Consider the following 22,464-nt stretch of genomic DNA (forward strand, 5'->3'; position numbering starts at 1 on the left):
CAAGAAGTATTCCATGGAGCTTTAGTTTGATATGTATAATAGAGAAAAATCCATGGATGTTTAAGAATTTTTAATCAATCTCCAGAGTAATGGGTTGAGAGATCTAAGACTGGATAAGAATTTTTGAATCCTATTTTTATGAATTTGGAAATAGAATTATTATCAAAGTTGATTTCAACCCTTAACGATAAATAATAAATAAAAAGAAAAAAAGAATGAAATCTTATTAAAACTCCATATTCAATTCATGCCGGTGACAAAACCATATACTTTTCATTACAAAATGAATAAACCGGAAAAGGATGGATTATTTTGTGAAAGAATTATTGATCCTATAAATTGGTAAACTTGCGCTCGTGAAAATTGTCTTTTAATTTAGGATTAATTGCACTGGTGGTCCAAAAGGTTTCATAAATGTTTCAAATTGGTCCCAAATGTTTTTTGGTAACTTGATGGTACATTAAATTTCAAAACCGTTTCAATATGGTACATTCTGTCATCTTACGCTTGACGACGTTATACTCCAAACTTTTTAAAATTGCAAAACGATCCAAATTTTTCAATTTTGCCCCAACTCCCCTCTCTTCTCCACTATTCATCGTCTTCCTCCTCCCCTTCCACTGTTCCTCCTCCCTCTCCTCTCTATTCGACTCGGCGAGTTCCCGTCCAACAGCCCCTAGAGATCCACATAGAACGACGTTGTGGCGGTGGGGTTGAGCTCGGCCCGCCGACCGCTCCACTGATGACCTCAAAGATGATGATGAGGACGAAGACGAGGGCGATGGTGATGGCCAGGGAGGCCCACGGCAGGACGTCTTGGTTGAGCCCAAGCAGGGAGGCGATGACCGTTGTCGCCGCCCTGAGTGTCGAGGTGCAGAGTACCCACTCGAAGGTCATTATCCCGTCCACGACCGCCGGCTTGATTGCCCCCATCGTCCCGCCCTGTTAGACAGCAGAGAATTGAAGACAGAGGGGAGGGTTTGCAGGGCCGTCGGATCGAAGGGGTGGATCTCGAAGGTCGTTGGATGGGAACTCGACAGAGGGTAGGTTTTATAGGGCTGTCAGATCGGAGGGGCGGATCTCGGAGGCCATTGGACGGGAACTCGCCGGAACTTGCAAAAGAGAGAGAAAGTCGTGAAGGAAGAGAGAGAATGTGAGCCAAAATTGAAAAAGTTAAAAAATTTAGGTGGTTTTGTAATTTAAAAAATTTGGAGTATAACGACATCAAGCGTAAGATGATGGAATGTACCATATTGAAACGGTTTTGAAACTTAATGTACTATCAAGTTACCAAAAAATTATTTTAGATCAACTTGAAATAATTATGAAACCCTTTGGATTTTAACAGTATTTTGCGGACCTCAGCCCACATATAAAACCGTCCACTTTCCTTCTGGGGCCGGTGTTGGACAATTATTTGTCCCCCACCCATTACTTCCAACAGAAATGTCCCATAATAAACCGCACCCACATATATGTAAATCATGAGTTGTGATGCATGCGTTGGCAAACTTCGCTCTATATAGATGAATTTTATTTGCATCGCGTGAACTCAAAACCAATTGAAATGCTCATGACCAATTCGACATTCGAGTGATGATGACCCTAACCCAATGTACCAGTTACGGATATCTCGTGGTCTTATCGAGAAAAGATCGAACACAAATATGATAACATGAAACGACCACTTAATTATATTGCGAGGAAAAACGTGTACTTTAACTTGGGATTGCTCGAACTTGTGGTAGACCTCAAGGCGGTCCGCGACGATTCCCGTGTCGAGTTCCTCCTGGTGGTAGGATTTGCAGAAAAATTAATTAACAGTAAATGCAACGAGACGGACGAGAGTCTCGAGCGCGAGCACAAACCAAAAGACGACCCCGAGCATGACCCTGATTGCCACGCTCTTCTTGATCACTAACCAGACCACCACGAGAAACTCGAACCCGAGCTCGACCAGCCCGAAGAACATGGTGAGCAACACGAAGAAGCAGATTACGCTCCATATCTCACCCTTCAGCAGGGCCTTGCTACTAGGCATTGCCTTCCTACCATATACATATTCCTCTAGGATAGACACAACACATGCCGACTCCCATACAATTGTTACGTGGACAATGCCCGCAATGTAGGCAACTACTAGGATGATTGCTAGGGCAATTGCGATCACGCGAGCAAATAGAAGACACTGGAAGAAAAGCCCTACGAAAATTAAGTTGTAGACAACTAAAACAATGAAGATCCGTAGGAACGTGATTACGAGCCTCATCCAAACTTTGGGCATGATGCTTATGACCTTTCTGAAGGTGCCATCCTTGAAGGTGTAGACGCATGCCACGGTGTAGACAACGGCCGATGTTGCAATGAGAGACAAGATGAGGACGACATTGAGGTAGACGACCTTTATGACTAATATAACCGCCCAGCTGTATTTCTTGTTGTAGAGGACTTCGTACTCACCATTATTCTCATCATAGTCGATCCAGTGACCGCCATCGGTCTTGATTGTGTTCTCGAGGATGAGCTGAGTAACCTTCAAGTGGGCGAGGAAGAAGACGCAAAGAGGGAGTATTAAGGCAAGAGTGATCTGCCCGAACAGCTTCTTCCTTGCGGAAATCACCCGGAACGACTCCCCAAACATCTCGCATGCCCCGAGAAACTTGAGCCTCTCTCATCCTCTCTCTATGAACTCGGAACTCTAAACTCAAATTGCATCGATTCCTATCTCCCTTCTTCTACATACGAAAAGTTATTATTTCAAAGTGTGAGTTAGGTCGGGTGAGAGAGAGTCGAGAAGGTTACATAAAAAGAGGGAACCCGGCGATGAAAAGAATTGAAAAGAGTGACTGATCAGAGCAACATGAATTGTGGAGAAAGGGGATCGAATGGCATAAAAGTAGAGGGTGGTTATGAATTCTGATGGAATAAGAGCAACCTCAGATAGATCGAACGTGGACCAAAAGAAAACCTCTTTCTCCGAAAATCCACCTGACTATATCTATACATATCTGTCAACTAATTCATGATCTCCTTCCGTAAACACCCAAGAATGATGAACTCTTAATTAAGAGTAGGTAGTTTTGACTAGAAGAAAAAGACGTGAAGCTAATGCTCTGACGGCTGCGGACCATTTTAATTAGGGGTGTGCGGGTCCAGGTATTCCTTTTTTTCACGGTACCCGGACATGCTTCAAGATTTTCGAACCAGACCTTACCCTATTGGTACTTGGAACCGGAATCTACCCGGAACCTGAATTATACTATACATTTCGGATACCTTGTTGGAATCTATAACTTTTTCTTTTATTTTGTTTTCTCTTCAAACACAATAAATAAAATCCAAAAGATCTTATTCACAATCACACAAAACAGATAAATGTCGACAAAAATTAATCGGATCTCATCTATCTATCCATCCATAAAACTAAAGGGTTATGTAACTCTCATGAGAATTATGTAGTAGACAAAACAAATAAGTAACTAAAGATTATGTGGCTATTTAGTAGTAAAAAAAAAGATTATGTAGCTCTCCTTAATAGATAAAGTAAATAAACTCTACTTAAGATTCTCTAAACTAAGAGGATTATGTAAATATAAAATAATTTTTTTTTAAAAAAATATAAGTTCCGGGTACCTGTTCCGTGGGTACCCTATATGTTGGAATTGGAACCGGAACTTGTTTTTACAGGTCCTTAAATTATTATCCGGACTTTATCCTATTTTCAATTGAAATTACTCGGACCCTATCAATATAGATAGGTTTTAACCGAATTCGGGTATACTCGATATTCGTGTACGCCCCTAATTTTAATGCATGCACGCCATGAAACAACATTATATATGATACCTTCCGGTGCATATATATCATGAGTCACCACTATGGAAGAGTGTAGGAGCCATGGATGTAGAGCAACTTATCATAATTCAAAATAGCAATATATAAATCCGACGCTAGATTTTGGGTAAATTGCACTGGTGATTCAAAAAGTTTTACAAATATTTCAATATGGTACAAAAAGTTTTTTTTGTTACTTAATGGTACAAAATGTTTCAAAGTTGTTTCAGTATAGTACAAACCGTAATCTCGCCATTAACGTTGTTAAATCGTCCTTTACAAGACTGTAAATTTTGCACTATTATGTAACTTACGTAAAACATTTTGTACCATTATATAACGTCCCACAAAAACCGGTTTTGCACCATCAGCGTCGGTTTGACGGCGTCAATGGCGAGATGACGGTTTGTACTATACTGAAATAACTTTGAAACATTTTGTACCATCAAGAAGCAAAAACAACTTTTTGTACCATATTGAAACATTTGTAAAACTTTTTGGATCACCAGTGTAATTTACCCTTCTTTTATATATCACGATACGTACTCAAGTTATCCAAGAGTAAATGATGTTCAAGAGCAAACCTGCCCGACTTAATTACCCACAAGAAGTTTGGCAATGGTCGACAGCTATTTGAATCTGGCTATTCAAAGACCACTGAAAATAGAAATTTAACTTATATATATATATAATCAAAAGGAATAGGGTTTGTGAAGTTATCGTGAAAGAGGGGATAATTGATGGATTGATTTCAAAATATAACTTAATTTAACTTTACTTTTATCTCAATTTAACAATACAATCATTACTTTTTTTAATCTTTTTCTACACATTATTTCTCATACATTTTCTTAACTATTATTTAAATTAATTTTTTAATATTAATTTCTCTCAACGATTCAACACTTTTTTCTTCTCAATTTCAATATTTATTTATTAATTTAACAACACAATCATTACCTTTTTATCTTCTTCAAATTCTCTCATATACTTTTTCCAACTACTTTTGTGTTGATTTCCTCAAATCAAATTAAATTAAATTAAATTTCGTTACCAAACGCAATGTAAGCCTGTAAGGATTTCTTAGAAAGAAAATCTATATTTATATTATACTTATAATGGTTGCTTCTTCATTGCATATTTTTTGTTTTTCACACCATACGTAACTAATTTGGGCCCTTAGATTCCCCTCAGTCTAATCTAGACCATTCATTTTTATAAGTTTTAAAATTTCAAAAACACCCTTGAAAGATCACGATCTAGTCCCTTTGTTATAATGAGGATGACATCGTTGGCATTCTCGAGACTGATGAGGTCAAGGGTATGAAGCCCCTGAATGATAGAGTTCTGATCAAGGTATGCAATCCAGGATGCTAGAGTTCCATGAAACCATGGCCTTAAACATAGTAGATTGCAGCTATGTTGTACTATGGTCGTTTAAAGATTTGATTTCGACATCGTAAACTTTGGCGGTGAAGGAGAAGACTGCGGGATTCTTGTTGTTGACAAAAGCAACCAAGGGGAAACCTCCCTTTGGCACCATTGACATTTGTACCATTTATATATATCATCGAGAAATTGTTTATATAATTGTATTGACCATCTTATTGGCAACCTGCGGTTTCCAAAAGCATCTGTTTAAGGCTTGATGCAGTTCAACTTCTCACAAAATCATTTGATCACTCAAATCTATACCGAGGAATTTATCATGTTGCCCTGCCTATTGCATGTACTGGTGCTTGTTGTGTTAGAATAGTTTCTAGCTAGAGGGCAAAGGATGATTTGACAGGGCGAATCCTATGAACGATGTATGAAATCGATAAGTCAGTAAAAGATAAGAATTCGACAATCCAATAACTGGTGGTTACAGATCATGTTTGCAGAAGTTTCATGTGTTCTCTCATTGATGGGATGGCGACACATTTGCATGTTAGGTGATCGCAGTCAGGCTAGGCCCCCTTGATGAGTAGGTGAAGAGGAAGCTATTGTCAATCTCTCCAGGGAACACTGTGATGTATTCTAAGTATGCTGGAAATGAGTTCAAGGGAACTAATGGTTATGACTACATCGCCCTGGGAGCTTCTGATGTAATGGCAATGCTCTCGCAGCATGGCGTGCTCGCTCCTGGTTTAGTCTCCTTGATGTCGAGATGTGTTTGTATTGGGTATTAGCAGTGGATTATCTCTGGGCAAGGCCAAAAGGTTGCTTTGCATTTTGATGGTCTGTGTGTTAACGAATGAACGTGTTCTTGGTAACCGAAATTGGACAAAGGTCTTTGATTTCCATAAGAATGGAAACAATGGTGCGGTAATGCATGTTTATCCATACCCAGTTTTGTTGGCACTTTTCAACAACTTATGGACTAGTTGGAGACTTTGAGGGACATAAAATTACCGACTTCATTAAAATTTAATTAAATCAAATTTATGAACCGATTCATTTAGAAGTACGATTCAATTAATGTACTCGGTTCGACTAGTGGTTCATGGTCGATAATGTGGCACTTCCTCATTGGTCCATGCGCGATGGCTAATTTGTAACATTATTGAAGGTTTGTGGGATGAAAATTGGAAAGTAAATAATGAAAATACTTTAAAAAAAGAATGTAAAATGGATGGTCCATATTAAATAAGGGGATCTAAGGGTTCGTATTGATTTTGCATACACCGTAGAATTTGAAACTTATAATAAAAAAAATGTGGCACTTCCTCATTGGTCCATCCTTTCCTCTTTTGATGTAATCAATTGTATATGTACACGTTTGAGTATCAATGAAATTCAAGCTTTTCAGCTCAGCAATTATCACAAGTGTTTTCGCACGCATACGGCTAGCAATGGTGCCCCCTCGGCTTTCACAATTGCAGTCTCCCCCTTTCAATTCCTATTGTGCCTTGTCGCCACAAAAGTCAACCGCTTGGTCGCTTGCATTCCTTGCCCGATATATATCGCTTCTATATCTCAGCATAAAAAACACTTTCTAATATTTTCAATTTTTCTAATCTGCCTCGCCCCGGTGCTGCTCTCCCTCGCTCAGGCAGCCGCTGGTGATGAGTCCTTTCCTCACCCGTTGCTTCGTAGCATGCCCCGTTCACGCGCTTCACAGCCAATGTCTGCACGCCGGTTAAATGCCACATCGTTTTGGTCATGTGGATTGTTTATTAATTTTTCTGACATAGTTTAAGCCACGTAGGACGCCATATCACAATTTCATCGCAGCAACTCGACAGTTGGGCATTTTGATGGACAAAATCAAACTTTGCATATCATATTGATAGCAGTTTTTCTTTTTTTTTTTGCGCATCAAATTGACAGCAAAAAACAATTTCATGCATCAAAATAATAATTTTCTCATGAGTTTTTCTACTACACTCATTGCTCTTTGAATAAGAAAACACCACTAAAGTGAATTTGTTCAAGCAGTTCGACAGCTTGTTCCCCTTAAACAATGTCTGGAATTTGAGTTTTGCAGGTGGAAAAAAATTAACGCTGTGAGAGCTTTACCTCTTAATAGGCCGACTCAGATCGAATTGGATTAGTCGGGGTCAATGGGCTTTCAAATATCAGTGTACACGTTAAATAAAAAAAAATACTGCCAAGGCTCTTTGATATGTACGTGAATGTATAAATGGCACGCATCGTCCCGAGCCAAACGTATATTTTTTTTCGGGACTCCGTGAACTGCCAGGGACATATGGGGTGGGTAATAATGCCAAATGCGATCCGATGATTTCATGGGATTTCAAACCTGAAATCGGATGAATACATGAGCTACCCCTTAACCATTAATTCAAGTCCCTTTCAGTTACGAACCAAAAGCACTTCTTTAAGCAGTTTCTTCTCCTCCTTGTAATCCTCATTGTTTCATGATGTTTGATCCATCGATAAATATCTACTCGAGTGTGAATAACACAAGTTATGGCTGTTGCTTGCACTAAATCGACCGTCGACTCATTAAATTGTTTTTTGGCGTAGTCAAATCATACTCAATTACAAGCATCGTGAATTATAATAATGAAAGAGAAATACAAATTAGAGGGTGTAACGCAGTGGTTTACGTTTTCATCTGTTAATTTAGAGATAACTTGTTCAATATTTAGCGGAATTATATGTGTATCCTCTTATTAATTATTTAGAATTTCTCTTATATTAATTTAGACTTTTAGCTTTCCTTATAAAAAAATATTGGATTATTCCCAAAAATATGTACATGTGTTTCAATAGAATAGAAAATAAAGAAATCTAATTCGACTTTCGAATGTCAACTTTCACATGGAAGATAAAAAAAAAATTGTCCCCCACTCATGATGTGAGAGATTCATCGTCACGAAGAAATCGACAAAAACAACCTTCTCTGCAGTGGCTGACATATGCATACGCACTCTATGAGGACACAACACCAAGTACAAATGTGCCAAATATTTCATAATAATACATCGGAAACACGTATATAAATCACTGAGTTGTAACGAGTTAGTGAACTGCGCTCTGTATTGATATTGATAGATATTAGATATTCTACACGAATTTAAAACTAATTGGATGATCATAACCAAGTTGATGTTCGAAAGAGAATTATTACATCGGCCAATACAATATATATATATATATATATTGATTGAGGACATCCTAAGATCCAACACTTACACATAAGCAACAAAACAAGACTGTTTATATAGAGAGGAGAAAACTGGTTGTTAAACTTGGGAACGCTCTAGCTGGACATCCCTGGCCTTGGAGTAGACTTGGAGGTGGTCTGTGACGATAGACATGTCGATGTTCTCATGGTGGTAGGACTTGCAGACGAAGTAAATGACAGTCAATGCGACGAGACCGATGAGGGTCCCGAGCGCAAGCACAAACCAAAAGATGACCCCGGCCACCTGAGTGCCACACTCTTGATTACTACCCCGACTGCCACGGTGAACTCGAACCCGAACTGGACCAGCCCAAAGCACAGACCGAGCAATAGTAAGAAGAAGAAGACGCTCCACAGCTTGCCCCTCAGCAGGGCCTTGCTCTTAGACATTGCCTTCCTACCGTAGACATGCTCGAGGACAGACACTACAAATGCCAACTCTCCCACAATTGTTAAGTAGACGATGCCCACAAAATAGGCAATTACTAGGATGACTGCGAGGACAGTTGCAACTACGTGACCAAATAGAAAACACAGGCAGAAGAGCGCTACAAAAATTAAGTTGTAGACGACGATAAGGAGGAAGAGCCATAAGAATGTGACTATGAGCCTCATCCAAGCTCTTGGCACGACCCTCATGACCTTCTTGAACGGGACATCGATGGAGTTGTAGATGCATGCAACGGTGTAGATAACAGCTGACGTAGCGAAGAGGGACAAGATGAGGACGATGGTGAAGTAGACGAACTTTATGGCTAAGATAATCGCCCAACCGTATTTCTTGTGGGAGAGGGCTTCGTACTCGCCATTTTTCTCGTCATAATTGATGAGCTGACCGTGGTCGTTGGTCTTGATGTTGTTCTCGAGGACGAGCTGGGTGACCTTCGAGTGGGCAAGGAAGAAGACGCAGAGAGGGAGGATCAGGGCAAGCGTGATCTGGGCGAAGAGCTTCTTCCGGGCGGAGATCACCTGGAATGACTCCCCGAACATTCCGCATGCACCGAGGAACTTGAGCCTCTCCGGTCCTCCCTCCATCAAACTCTAGTTGCGCTCTACACCTTGATAATGTACTACTGCTTCTTCTTCTTCTTCTTCTTCTTCTTCTTCTATCGTACAGATAATTCGCAGAGCGCGCGGGTTATAAAAGAGTGGACCTTGGTGATGAGAACATATTGATAGGAGTGACTGAGAGCCACATATTTGTGGAATCTCCATGCTGAATTGGAAGTGTCTTGATCAAAAGGAAATAATTCCTCGTTGGACCACTTTCATCAAAAAGAAATAATATCATGCAATGTGAGGTCTGTGCTGGCAGATTGCCATATTTCCAAAAGTATGGGTGAACTATCGTTTTTACAAATCGAGGATCAATTGAGAAGTAAGTAAGCTATGGTTGTGTAAAAGATTTAAGCATAAACCACGCGAAGTAGTACATCAATATAAACTCATGTACATGACCCCTTGTTTTCTGATAGGATGCATGGAGCCAAGGCATGAACTCATAAGTACATGACCCCTTGTTTTGTGATAGGATGCATGGAGCCAATGTACATAATGAGTAATATAACAATGAGTAATAATTAGTACTATAATGTACACGCCAAACGCAAAGTGTAATATACAAATCTTTAAGCTTAACGTCCACGTTTTCTTTATATATTTTTTTTGCCCCTTTTCTTTTGCTAGCTTTTGCTTTTGCTTTCTAATGCAAATCCATTTTCGTTAAGAAAAAAAGAAAAAAAGAAAAAAGAAAATCTAAAGGAAATGGAATTGTCTCTAGTATCTCTGTCTTGTCGAGTCTTGAAGAGATACGAGAACACCGGGATAGTATATATTCCATCCCATAACAAATATATGACCAACGTGCATTCATTCAACAATTTTGATATTTATTCCTTTTAAGTAAGATCATTGATTCAAGAGTTTTGATATTTATTATTTTTAAGTAAGGTCTTGAGTTCAAACTGTGAGAGTTTTATACGCCGACCTGATTCGATTGATTTAGTTGAAGGTCTATTAAACTTTTGAATATTTAGTTGCTCACCGATAAAATGAATATACATATGAATTATGATCATTAGTCTCAATTAATGAATTCAGTGCAGCTCATCGGCTTATTTGAAAATTAACACAAAGATATTTTAAGTGAATCGTTTGAATTTAACAAATAAATTGCCTGACATCAAATAATTTACTTATATTTTATATGGAAAATAACCTCATATAGCACAATTTTGACATTATTTTCACTTTCTAGCACGTTTTTAAAAGTTATTGCGCTTTAGCACGAATCATCATTTTATTCCAAAGTCTAGCACACCGCTAAATTCTGTCTAAAAAATTTAATGACGTCTTATAACGCCGTCAAACATTACTCCTCCAGGGTTCCACCGATTTCCTCCTCCCGTGGCCCTCTCCAACTCCTTTCCTCGACAATCTTTACCCCCGCCTCTTCTCCCCTCCTCGCAAGGAGTCTCCTTCTCATTATCTTTTCTTTCATTCGATTTCTCCATAGTGAAACCCTAGAAATCGAAGAGCAAGTTGATAGCATAAATCCCTTTTAGTTTCTCCGATTGAGAATATTCTCAATAGCTGGCGGTCCCCATTTTCTTTTTTGTTTGATTGCAAGTTTGGTTTCATGTTTTTGTTTTTATCACTCTTGTTTTTGGGGCTACGTCTGCAGGCCTGATTGGCCCCCTCTCACTTCCTCTATCCTGCTCACAATCGTCCTGCGTTCCTTGGTTCACAATCGTCTGACACCATTCAATAGAGATTTAAGGATGTCTTGTTCATGGTTGTTCCAATTTTTGGAAATCACCGGTCAACTCAAATTCCAGCTGCCACGCAGATTCATGATACAAATATTCGAATTCATTGGCATCGATTCACATGAACAAGGGATTGCCAGATGATTTGTAAATTTATTTATTTTACCTAATTTGCATTTAAAAAGAAAATTGAATTATCAATACTAATTGAAAAAGAACACAGACTTGGATAACTGTCAAGATAAATATTGTTGTGGACGACTATCGCCATGGAAGCCCACAAAGAACATGCCTGATTGGCCTAAAAGATCGATTAAGCCATAATTCAGCAGAGTATATCCAATGTTTTCTTTGCAACCACAAAACATTAAATTATTCTTCAGCCGTACCAAGAAAAAGGAACCTTTTCCATATAATAATCTTACATTTTCATTTGGACCTTGGCATGGCAAATTCATGTGAAATTCGACAAGAGGCATTTTCCCTGGGGGCTTTCGCCCATCTGCAAAGAGCAAGCCATGGCATAGAATAACAGAACGTTTGCTTTTTCGGAAGACAAACTGCCAAAGAGACGGAGAGACAACCTCAGTATTTGCTTCCCATTCCATAGCTGAGGGGCAAAGATGTGGAAGAGAGTCTGGATTTCTTCGGCGACATTTGCATCGATAATTTTGGCCGTCGTGGCGCAGGCCAGCAGCATGGTGGTCAACAAGATGGCCATGTCGGGCGGGACCGACAATCGACAAATGAATTTCGAAACACCAACCCCACCAACCCGAACAAGAAACGACTACGACCGGAACCTACTTCCTCTCCCTCAATCGGAGAAACTATAAAGGATTTATCCTATAAATTTGCTCTTCGATTTCTAGGGTTTCATTGTGGAGAAATCGAAGGAAAGAAAAGATGATGAGAAGGAGACTCCTCTCGAGGAAGGGAGAGGAGGAAGCAACGGAGATTGCCGAGGAAAGGAGTTGGAGAGTGCCGCAGAAGGAGAAATCGATGAAACCTTGGAGGAGCTGGGAAGGCAGAGGCATGAAGGAGGAGGAGGAGGAAGAAGAAGAATAAGGACCCACCATTAGTAACGTTTGACGGTGTTATAAGACGTCATTAAGTTTTATAGACGAAGTTTAACGGTGTACTAGATCAGGGAATAAAATAGTGATTCGTGATAGAGCATAAAAACTTTTAAAAACGTGCTATGAAGTAAAAATAAGGTCAAAACTGTGCTATATGTGACTATTTTCCTTATTTTATATAATTTCCTTCAATTAATTATAAGTAACTTATTTTCGTTTGATTACAAAGGGAGGCACATAAATTTATTACGATGAAATAGAAATCCTAATAGTTAATTAAGATGCATAGGTTGTCCTCAACGTGTATCGAATTTAGAATTTCTTGATTACTAAGAAAAAAACGTGCACCACTACACTACACTCTTTTTAATTAACTAAATTATTTGTAACGTTTGAAAAAAACGAACAGCTTTGTGCCATATTTTTGGTTTTTTTTTTGGGAAATATCATAATTGGTTGTATGATAGATGTATTATGTCCTCTTTTCAACCATTGTACAATCTTCTTAGATTAACGTAGGTGAAGTCTAATAAATTAAGTGATTAAAAATTAAACATTTAATTAGTTGTACAAAGAAATACATGAGACGAGTGAATGAATGATAATAATGAGAAGATATTTTGTGAAGGATAAATAGTATCAATAAATAATTAAATAATTTATTTCATTATCAAATATTATTGCTTAACACATTATATGATTTTTTTGCTTAATGATTAGCTTGTGTTTGGCTACAACTCTACTTCACCCCACTCAGATCTATTCTTCCCTAAATTTGATACAATAATATTTACTATTTTGTCTTTTTCTCCAATTTATTAATAATTTATCACTCATATTTTTTCCCAATAATTTTTATAATCATGTTTTAATAAAAATTATCTCTCTCTCTCTCTATATATATATATATACACTCACACATTCATATATTTATCAACACTTATAATAATTATTATTTTTGTCTTTTCTTATTTCAAAAATAGAGTAGAGTAGACTACTTAATCATACTCTAAAACCAAACTCAATTTAACCTCATTTGTCATCTTGCTCTCTTTCCTCCTGGTAATATTCTCTTATAATTAATTTATAACTAACTTTTAAGTATTTATTTGAATAAATTTAAACAAACCCATCCTTACACTATTTTGTATCTTCCAGGAAAAAAAATTGAATATTTACTGAAATGGGAATTCTTCTACTTTTATTTGAGCTTCAATCCTGCTGAGCCTGCATCCATATAGTAAGAAACAAATTATTTTGACGCAATTCAGCAGTGCAAATCAAGATGAATCTATTCATATGTCAGTATAGATTCAACTTTGTATAATATCATTTTGAATTCTTCCTCGGTTGACTTAAATATAAATGGTAAGTTCTATGACATGTGTAAAGGCTATGTCATTTAAGAAAGTATCGTTTTATCAAACAAGTCTTGTTGAGTGGCAAACAATTACAACTCCTATAAGGAGAATATAAGGTTGTAATCGAGAAAAAAAGAAAAGAAAAGAGAGAGTATAAGTTCGAGTCTCAAGAAATGTACTTGTTGAGAGGAATAATAACCTTTTACACTTGATCTTCCGAAATTGCGGGAGTGATGTCTCTCTTAATTTTTTCATAAAAAAGTATCATCCTCTCATTAGTAAGATTTCACATGTCTGTCAATGTTTTTCATATCCTTTTCTGAGACTCTCATCTTATAATAACAATAATAATAAAAAGTTATAGAGGTTTAAGAATGTATATCCATTTTCTTTTCCACTTTCTATTTTTTGGATTATAAAGGAGATTCATGAGTTTAATATAGAAAAATAATAATTGAAGTAATTAATCATATGTAATTATATTAACAAGATTTGAATCTAAAACTTCATGGTTACCCAAAGAGAGTGTAGCTCAGTAACGCATGCCTTCACTTGTTGACTTAAAGATCGCGGGTTCGATACCTCGTGGGACTACCCATTGGACCTCCTTTATAATAATAAAAAATTCATGGGGATCATGCGGTTATCAAGCAAAAGCATTCATTTCTCTTCCCCGCTTTCTTTTCTTTTCTTTTCCTTACAAATGCAAAACTTTTTTTTTCTTTTATGAGAAAGTGGAAAAGGGAACATATGATTATTTTTGCAATAGTTATTCAGTGAAATATGAGGACCTATTAGTGCACAACTTAAATAGTTTAGGGCAAGTTTGCTTTTGGAATGTTGTTACCTTCGTGATCTAGTTGACTATTGTTATATTACCATTGGTGATAGTTTGGAGTTGAGTTGGCCCCCCTGGGGACATAGTCCCTCTGTCCCCACGTCCAAAGGCTGGTGATTGCGGAGAAGTATTAAGGTTCTATAAGGAGTTTCTGACGTAGGGGATGAGGCCCAACAAGTTCAGATTCACTGGCCTCTTGACCATTTGCGTGAAGCTGAGAGAAGTAGGACTTACTAGACAGGTCCATGGCTAGGTTTTACTTCTTGGATACTCGTTGAATATTGTGCTTTTAAGCTCGATAGTTGATGCTTATACTAAATGCGGGGAGATGACAGATGCGAGAAGAGTGTTTGATGAGATGGAAGTTAAAGATGTCCTCGTGTGGACCACTTTGGTCTCAGGATACGCTAGGTCGGGCTATATAAACAGGGCAAGTGAGATATTTCACGAGATGCCTGTGAAGAACCCCATTTCCTGGATTGCTATGATTGCTGGGTACATGAGGAATGGTCTGAGCAACATAGCACTCAAGTTGTTTAGTAGGATGACGGCCCTTTGGATCCTTCTCGATCAGTTCACTTTCAGTAGGTGTCTCTGCGCTTATGCGAGGTTTGATGATCTGAAGCGTGGGAAGCAGATCCATGCCCACCTGATACGGACTAACTTCAGGGCTAATACGATAGTTGTGGGCTCCCTCGTCGACATGTACTCTAAATGCGGTAACTTGGGCTATGCTCAACTCATTTTTTACCGCGTGAATGATAAGAAAGAGGTCATTTTGTGGAATGCCGATGTTTTTCTTGGTCAATTCATAGACATGAGCATGTGCATTTGTTTCATTTACGCAAGTTTTGACATGACGGATTGGATCAAGCAGTGATCTAGAGGAAGTTTTTGCTGTTTGATTGAGTTAGACAGTTGGTACGTCCCGGTTCCTACAGGGTACCCGGAACCTATGGTATAATACAGGTTCCGGGTAGGTTCCGGTTCCAGGATTCAACAGAGTATGGTCTGGTTCCAAAATTTTGGAACTTGTAGGGTCCGGGTATCTTAAAAAATACAGGATATCTGGAACCGATCATCCCTAAGCAGAAGAGAGCAAACAAAGCGTAAGAGAGAGTGTGAGCGCGAGAAATATGGGTGAGTCTGAGAGAGTGTGCATTGTGTAATATTTTCCAGATTAATAAAAATAATTTGTTCGGCCCACCACGCCCAAACCAAAATTTACTAGATTAGTGTTCGGGAGAGTTCAATTATGGAGCACTTACAAGGTCAGCTATGTATAATGGATTTGGTGGATGCATGCATTATTATACTTATGAAGTGCACTGATCTGACGTTATAGGAATATTGCTAGCTTGTCATATTAATCATGAGTATATGAAAGGGAAAAAAAACGCTCATGATGAATTAAAGGAGACCTAATGAAGTTTATATATATTTTTGGCCTAGAATAAATTTTTAATTATGATCGGACCACTGATTACTTCACTTTTCTTATGTATGTGTTTACAAGACAATAATTTAATTATACCATGTACGCACAACTCACATACATCCTCTTCATGCAGGCACATGCATGCATGCCAAATGGTAAATGAATCATGGACGATGGGATTAATCGATCTGTTGGAATGATAAGGTAGTTTGAGGAGACTGGGCTTCGTTCGAATTGGTGGGTGCACGTGAAACCAGGCAGGACAATTCAATTAAGGTTATAAGCACAGCTAACACAGACAGGTTAATGAATTGAAGCAAAGCCTCCTTTTATTTATTTATTTTCTTTTTGGCCTCCTTTTATTTATTTGAAAGTCGACAGAAATTAATCGGATCTCATCTATCCATCCATCCATCCATAAAACTAAAAGATTATGTAACTCTCCTGAGGATTATGCAGTGGACAAAACAAATAAGTAACTAAAGATTATGTAGCTATTTAGTAAAAACAAAAGATTATGTTTCTATCCTTAATAGATAAAGCAAATAAACTCTACTTAAGATTCTCTAAACTAAGAGGATTATGTAAATATAAAATAATTTTTTTAAAAATATAAGTTCCGGGTACCTATTCTGTGGGTACCCTGTATGTTGAAATCGAAACTGGAACTTGTTTTTACAGGGTCCTTAAATTATTATCCGGACTTTATCCTATTTTCAATTGAAATTACTTGAACCATACCAATATAGATAGGTTTTAACCGAATTCGGGTATACTCGATATTCATGTACGCCCCTAATTTTAATGCATGCACGCCATGAAACAACATTATATATGATGAGTCACCACTATGGAAGAGTGTAGGAGCCATGGATGTAGAGAAACTTATCATAATTTAGAATAGCAATACATAAATTCGACGCTAGATTCTTTTATATATCACGATACGTACTCAAGATATCCAAGAGCAAATGATGTTCAAGAGCAAACCTGCCTGACCTAATTACCCACAAGAAGTTCGGCAATGGTCGATAACTATTTGAATTTGGGTATTCAAAGACCACCGAAAATAGAAATTTAACTTATATATATATATATAATCGAAATGAACAGGGTTTGTGAAGTTATCGTGAAAGAGGAGATAATTGATGGATGGATTTCAAAATATAACTTAACTTAATTTAACTTAACTTTTATCTCAATTTAATAATACAATCATTACTTTTTTTATCCTTTTCTTCGCATTATTTCTTATATATTTTCTTATCTATTATTTAAATTAATTTTTTAATATTAAATTCTCTCAATGATTCAATAATTTTTCCTCAATTTCAACATTTATTTATCAATTTAACAACGCAATCATTACTTTTTTATCTTCTTCAAATTCTCTCACATACTTTTCCCAACTAATTTTGAGTTCATCTCCTCAAATCAAACTAAATCAAATTAAATTAAACTTAATTTCATTACCAAACGCAAGGTAAGCCTGTAAGGATTTCTTAGAAAGAAAATCTATATTTATATTATACTTATAATGTCTGCTTCCTCATTGCATATTTTTTGTTTTTCACACCATACGTAATTAATTTGGGCTCTTAGATTCCCTTCAGTCTAATATGGGACCGTTCATTTTTGTACGTTTTAAATTTCAAAAACACCCCTGAAAGATCACGATCTGGTCCCTTTGTTATAATGAGGATGACATTGTAGGCATTCTCGAGACTAATGATGTCAAGGATATGAAGCCCCTGAATGACAGAGTTCTAATCAAGGTATGCATTCCAGGATGCTAGAGTTCCATGAAACCATGGCCTTATAGTAGATTACTGCGGTGAAGGAGAAGACTGCGGGATTCTTGTTGTTGACAGAAGCGACCAAGGGGAAACCTTCCTTTGGCGCCATATACATTTGTACCATTTATATATATCATCGGGAAATTGTTTGTATAATTGTATTGACCATTTTATTGGCAACCTACGGTTTCCAAAAGTATCTGTAGAAGGTTTGATGTAGTTCAACTTCTCACAAAATCATTTGGAGTGCGTTTGGATTTAGAGTTGAGTTAAGTTAAATTTTGGTTTTAATTGGTTTGTAATGATTGTATTGTTGAATTATGAAAAAAAGAGTGAAAAAGTAATAAATAATTGAGAGAAAGTAATGATTAAGTAATGATTGTGTTGTTAAATTGTGTAAAAGTAATGAATAGTTGAGAGAATTTAATATTAAAAATTAATTAAATGGTTAAAAAAAATTTAAAATGAAAAAAAGTAATTATTGTGATGTTGAATTAAAGATAAGTGGAGTTGAGTTGAGTTGAAGGCTTGATGTAGTTCAACTTCTCACAAAATCATTTGATCACTCAAAATCTATGCCGAGGAATTTATCATGTTGCCCTGCCTATCGCATGTACTGGTGCTTGTTGTGTTAGAACAGTTTCTAGCTAGAGGGCAAAGGATGATTTGACAGGGCGAATCCTATGAACAACGTATGAAATCGATAAGTCAGTAGAAGATAAGAATTCGACAATCCAATAATTGGTGGTTACAGATCATGTTTGCAGAAGTTTCATGTGTTCTCTCATCGATGGGATGGCGACACATTTGCATGTTTTGAGTAGGTGATCGCAGTCGGGCTAGGCCCCCTTGATGAGTAGGTGAAGAGGAAGCTATTGTCAATCTCTCCAAGGAACACTGTGATGTATTCTAAGTATGCTGGAAATGAGTTCAAGGGAACTGATGGTTCCGACTACATCGCGCTGAGAGCTTCTGATGTAACGGCAATGCTCTCATAACATGGTGTGGTCGCTCCTGGTTTAGTCTCTTTGATGTTGAGATGTGTTTGAATTGGGTACTAGCAGTGAATTATCTCTGGGCAAGGCCAAAAGGTCGCTTTGCATATTGATGGTCTGTGTGTTAATGAAGGAACGTGTTCTTGGTAACCGAAATTGGACAAAGGTCTTTGATTTCCATAAGAATGGAAACAATGGTGCGGTAATGCAAGCTTATCCATACATAGTTTTGTTGGCACTTTTCAACAACTTATGGACTAGTTGGAGACTTTGAGGGGTATAAAATTACTGACTTCATTAAAATTTAACTAAACAAAATTTATGAACCGGTTCATTTAGAAGTACGATTCAATTAATGTACTCGATTCGACCGGTGGTTCATGGTCGATAATGTGGCACTTCCTCATTGGTCCATGCATGATGATTAATTTGTAACATTATTGAAGGTTTGTAGGATGAAAATCGGAAAGTAAAGAATGTAAATACTTTTAAAAAAATTTATGTAAAATTGATGGTTCATATCAAATGAGGGGATCTAAGGGTTCGTATTGGTTTTGCATACACCGTAGAATTTGAAACTTATAATAATAATAATAAATGTGAACCTCTTTCAAATGTTTTCGCACGCGTACGGCTAGCAATGGTGCTCCTCGGCTTTCACAATTGTTTATATATCTCAGCATTAAAAACACTTTCCAATATTTTCAAATTTTCTAATCTGCTTCGCTCAGGCAGCCGCTGGTGATGAGTCCTTTCCTCACCCGTTGCTACGTAGCATGCCCCGTTCATGCGCTTCACAGCCACTGTCCGCGCCCCGGTGAAATGCCACATCGTTTTGGTCATGTGGATTGTTTATTAATTTTTCTAACATAGTTTAAGCCACGTAGGACGCCATATCACAATTTCATCCCAGCAACTCGACAGTTGGGCATTTTGATGGACAAAATCAAACTTTGCATATCATATTGATAGCAGTTTTTCTTCTTCTTTTTTTGCGCATCAAATTGACAGCAAAAAACAATTTCATGTATCAAAATAATAATTTTCTCATGAGTTTTTCTACTACACACATTGCTCTTTGAAAAAAAAAACACTACTAAACTGAATTTGTTCAAGCAGTTCGACAGCTCGTTCCCCTTAAATAATGTCTGGAATTTGAGTCTTGCAAGTGGACAAAAATTAACGCTGTGAGAGATTTACCTCTTAATAGGCTGACTCAGATCGAATTGGATTAGTCGGAGTCAATGGGCTTTCAAATATCAGTGTACACGCTAAATAAAAGAAAATACTGCCAAGGTTCTTTGATAAGTACGTGAATGTATAAATGGCATGCACTGTCCCGAACCAAACATATTTTTTTTTTGGGACTCCGTGAACCGCCGGGGACATACAGGGTGGGTAATAATGCCAAATGCGATCCGATGATTTCATGGGGTCTCGAACCTGAAATCGGATGAATACTTGAGCTACCCCTTAACCATTAGGTCAAGCCCCTTTGAGTTACGAACCAAAAGCACTTCTTTAAGCAGTTTCTTCTCCTCCTTGTAATCCTCATTGTTTCATGATGTTTGATCCACCGATAAATATCTACTCGAGTGTGAATAACACATGTTATGGCTGTTGCTTGCACTAAATCGATCGTCGACTCATCAAATTGTTTTTTGGTGCAGTCAAATCATACTCAATTACAAGCATCGTGAATTATAATAATGAAAGAGACATACAAACTATCATAAGTGAGTGTAACGCAGTGATTTACGTTCTCATCTATTAATCTAGAGATTGCGTTTTCAATATTTAATGAGATTACATGTGTATCTCTATTAATTATTTATGATTTCTCTTTTATTATATTAAACTTTCAGCTTTCCTTATAAAAAAATTGGATCTTATTTCCAAAAATACATACATGTGTTTCAATAGAAAAGAAAATAAAGGAATCTAATTGGACTTTTGAAATCTAATTAGACTTTCGAAGAAAAAAAAAATTCTGTCCCCCACTCATGATATGAGAGATTCATCGTCACGAAGAAATTGACATAAACAACCTTCTCTGCAGTGGCTGACATATACACACGCACTCTATGAGGACACAACACCAAGTACAAATGTGCCAAATATTTCATAATAATACATCGAAAACACATATACAAATCACTGAGTTGTAACGAGTTAGTGAACTGCGCTCTGTATTGATATTGATAGATATTAGATATTCTACACGAATTTAAAACTAATTGGATGATCATAACCAAGTTGACATTCGAAAGAGAATTATTACATCGGACACTTATACATAAGCAACAAAACAAGACTGTTTATATAGAGAGGAGAAAACATGTTGTTAAACTTGGGAACGCTCGAGCTGGACATCCCTGGCCTTGGAGTAGACCTGGAGGTGGTCTGTGACGATAGACATGTCGAGGTTCTCATGGTGGTAGGACTTGCAGACGAAGTAAATGACAGTTAATGCGACGAGACCAATGAGGGTCCCGAGCGCAAGCACAAACCAAAAGATGACCCCTGCCACGATCCTGAGTGCCACACTCTTGATTACAACCCCGACAGCCACGGTGAACTCGAACCCAAACTGGACCAGCCCAAAGCACAGACCGAGCAATAGTAAGAAGAAGAAGACGCTCCATAGCTTGCCCCTCAGCAGGGCCTTGCTCTTAGACATTGCCTTCCTACCGTAGACATGCTCGAGGACAGACACTACAAATGCCAACTCTCCCACAATTGTTAAGTAGACGATGCCCACAAAATAGGCAATTACTAGGATGACTGCAAGGACGGTTGCAACTACGTGACCAAATAGAAAACACAGGCAGAAGAGCGCTACAAAAATTAAGTTGTAGACGACGATAAGAAGGAAGAGCCATAGGAATGTGACTATGAGCCTCATCCAAGCTCTCGGCACAACCCTCATGACCTTCTTGAATGGGACATCGATGGAGTTGTAGACGCATGCGACGGTGTAGATAACAGCTGACGTAGCGAAGAGGGACAAGATGAGGACGATGGTGAAGTAGACGAACTTTATGGCTAGGATAATCGCCCAACCGTATTTCTTGTGGGAGAGGGCTTCGTACTCGCCATTTTTCTCGTCATAATTGATGAGCTGACCGTGGTCGTTGGTCTTGATGTTGTTCTCGAGGACGAGCTGGGTGACCTTCGAGTGGGCAAGGAAGAAGACGCAGAGAGGGAGGATCAGGGCAAGCGTGATCTGGGCGAAGAGCTTCTTCCGGGCGGAGATCACCCGGAATGACTCCCCGAACATTCCGCATGCACCGAGGAACTTGAGCCTCTCCGGTCCTCCCTCCATCAAACTCTAGTTGCGCTCTACACCTTGGTAATGTACTACTGCTTACTCTTCTTCTTCTTCTTCTTTCTTCTTCTTCTTCTTCTTCTTCTTCTACCGTACCAACAATTCGCAGGGCGCGCGGGTTATAAAAGAGGGGTCCTTGGTGATGAGAACATATTGACAAGAGTGACTGAGAGCCACACATATGTGGCATCTCCATGCTGAATTGGAAGTGTCTTGATCAAAGAGCACCATAGTGGGAAATGATTCCTCGTTGGACCACTTTCATCAATTGGAAATAATAGCATGCAATGTGAGGTCTGTGCTGGCAGATTGCCATATTTCCAAAAATATGTGTCAACTATCGTGTTTACAAATCGAGGATCGATTGAGATGTAAGTAAGCTATGGTTGTG

The 22,464-nt window shown here is 38.0% G+C and overlaps 2 protein-coding genes across 2 annotated transcripts; both read right to left on the bottom strand.

Annotated features, from left to right (window-relative positions):
* Window positions 1–8,650: 8,650 nt before the first annotated feature.
* LOC116210949 lies at window positions 8,651–9,505 on the bottom strand. Its single transcript, XM_031545115.1, has one exon. The coding sequence runs from the start codon at window positions 9,503–9,505 to the stop codon at window positions 8,651–8,653; it is 855 nt and encodes a 284-aa protein (XP_031400975.1).
* Window positions 9,506–21,089: 11,584 nt separating this feature from the next.
* On the bottom strand, window positions 21,090–22,070 carry LOC116210950. The gene has a single exon (XM_031545116.1). The coding sequence runs from the start codon at window positions 22,068–22,070 to the stop codon at window positions 21,090–21,092; it is 981 nt and encodes a 326-aa protein (XP_031400976.1).
* Window positions 22,071–22,464: the final 394 nt, after the last annotated feature.

The sequence above is a fragment of the Punica granatum genome, chromosome 6 (assembly GCF_007655135.1).
Source record: "Punica granatum isolate Tunisia-2019 chromosome 6, ASM765513v2, whole genome shotgun sequence".
NCBI classification, from domain to species: domain Eukaryota; kingdom Viridiplantae; phylum Streptophyta; class Magnoliopsida; order Myrtales; family Lythraceae; genus Punica; species Punica granatum.

Excerpts from the sequence above, each read along its gene's own strand:
- LOC116210949 (XM_031545115.1), bottom strand. The coding sequence starts at position 9,505 with ATGGAGGGAGGACCGGAGAGGCTCAAGTTCCTCGGTGCATGCGGAATG.
- LOC116210950 (XM_031545116.1), bottom strand. The coding sequence starts at position 22,070 with ATGGAGGGAGGACCGGAGAGGCTCAAGTTCCTCGGTGCATGCGGAATG.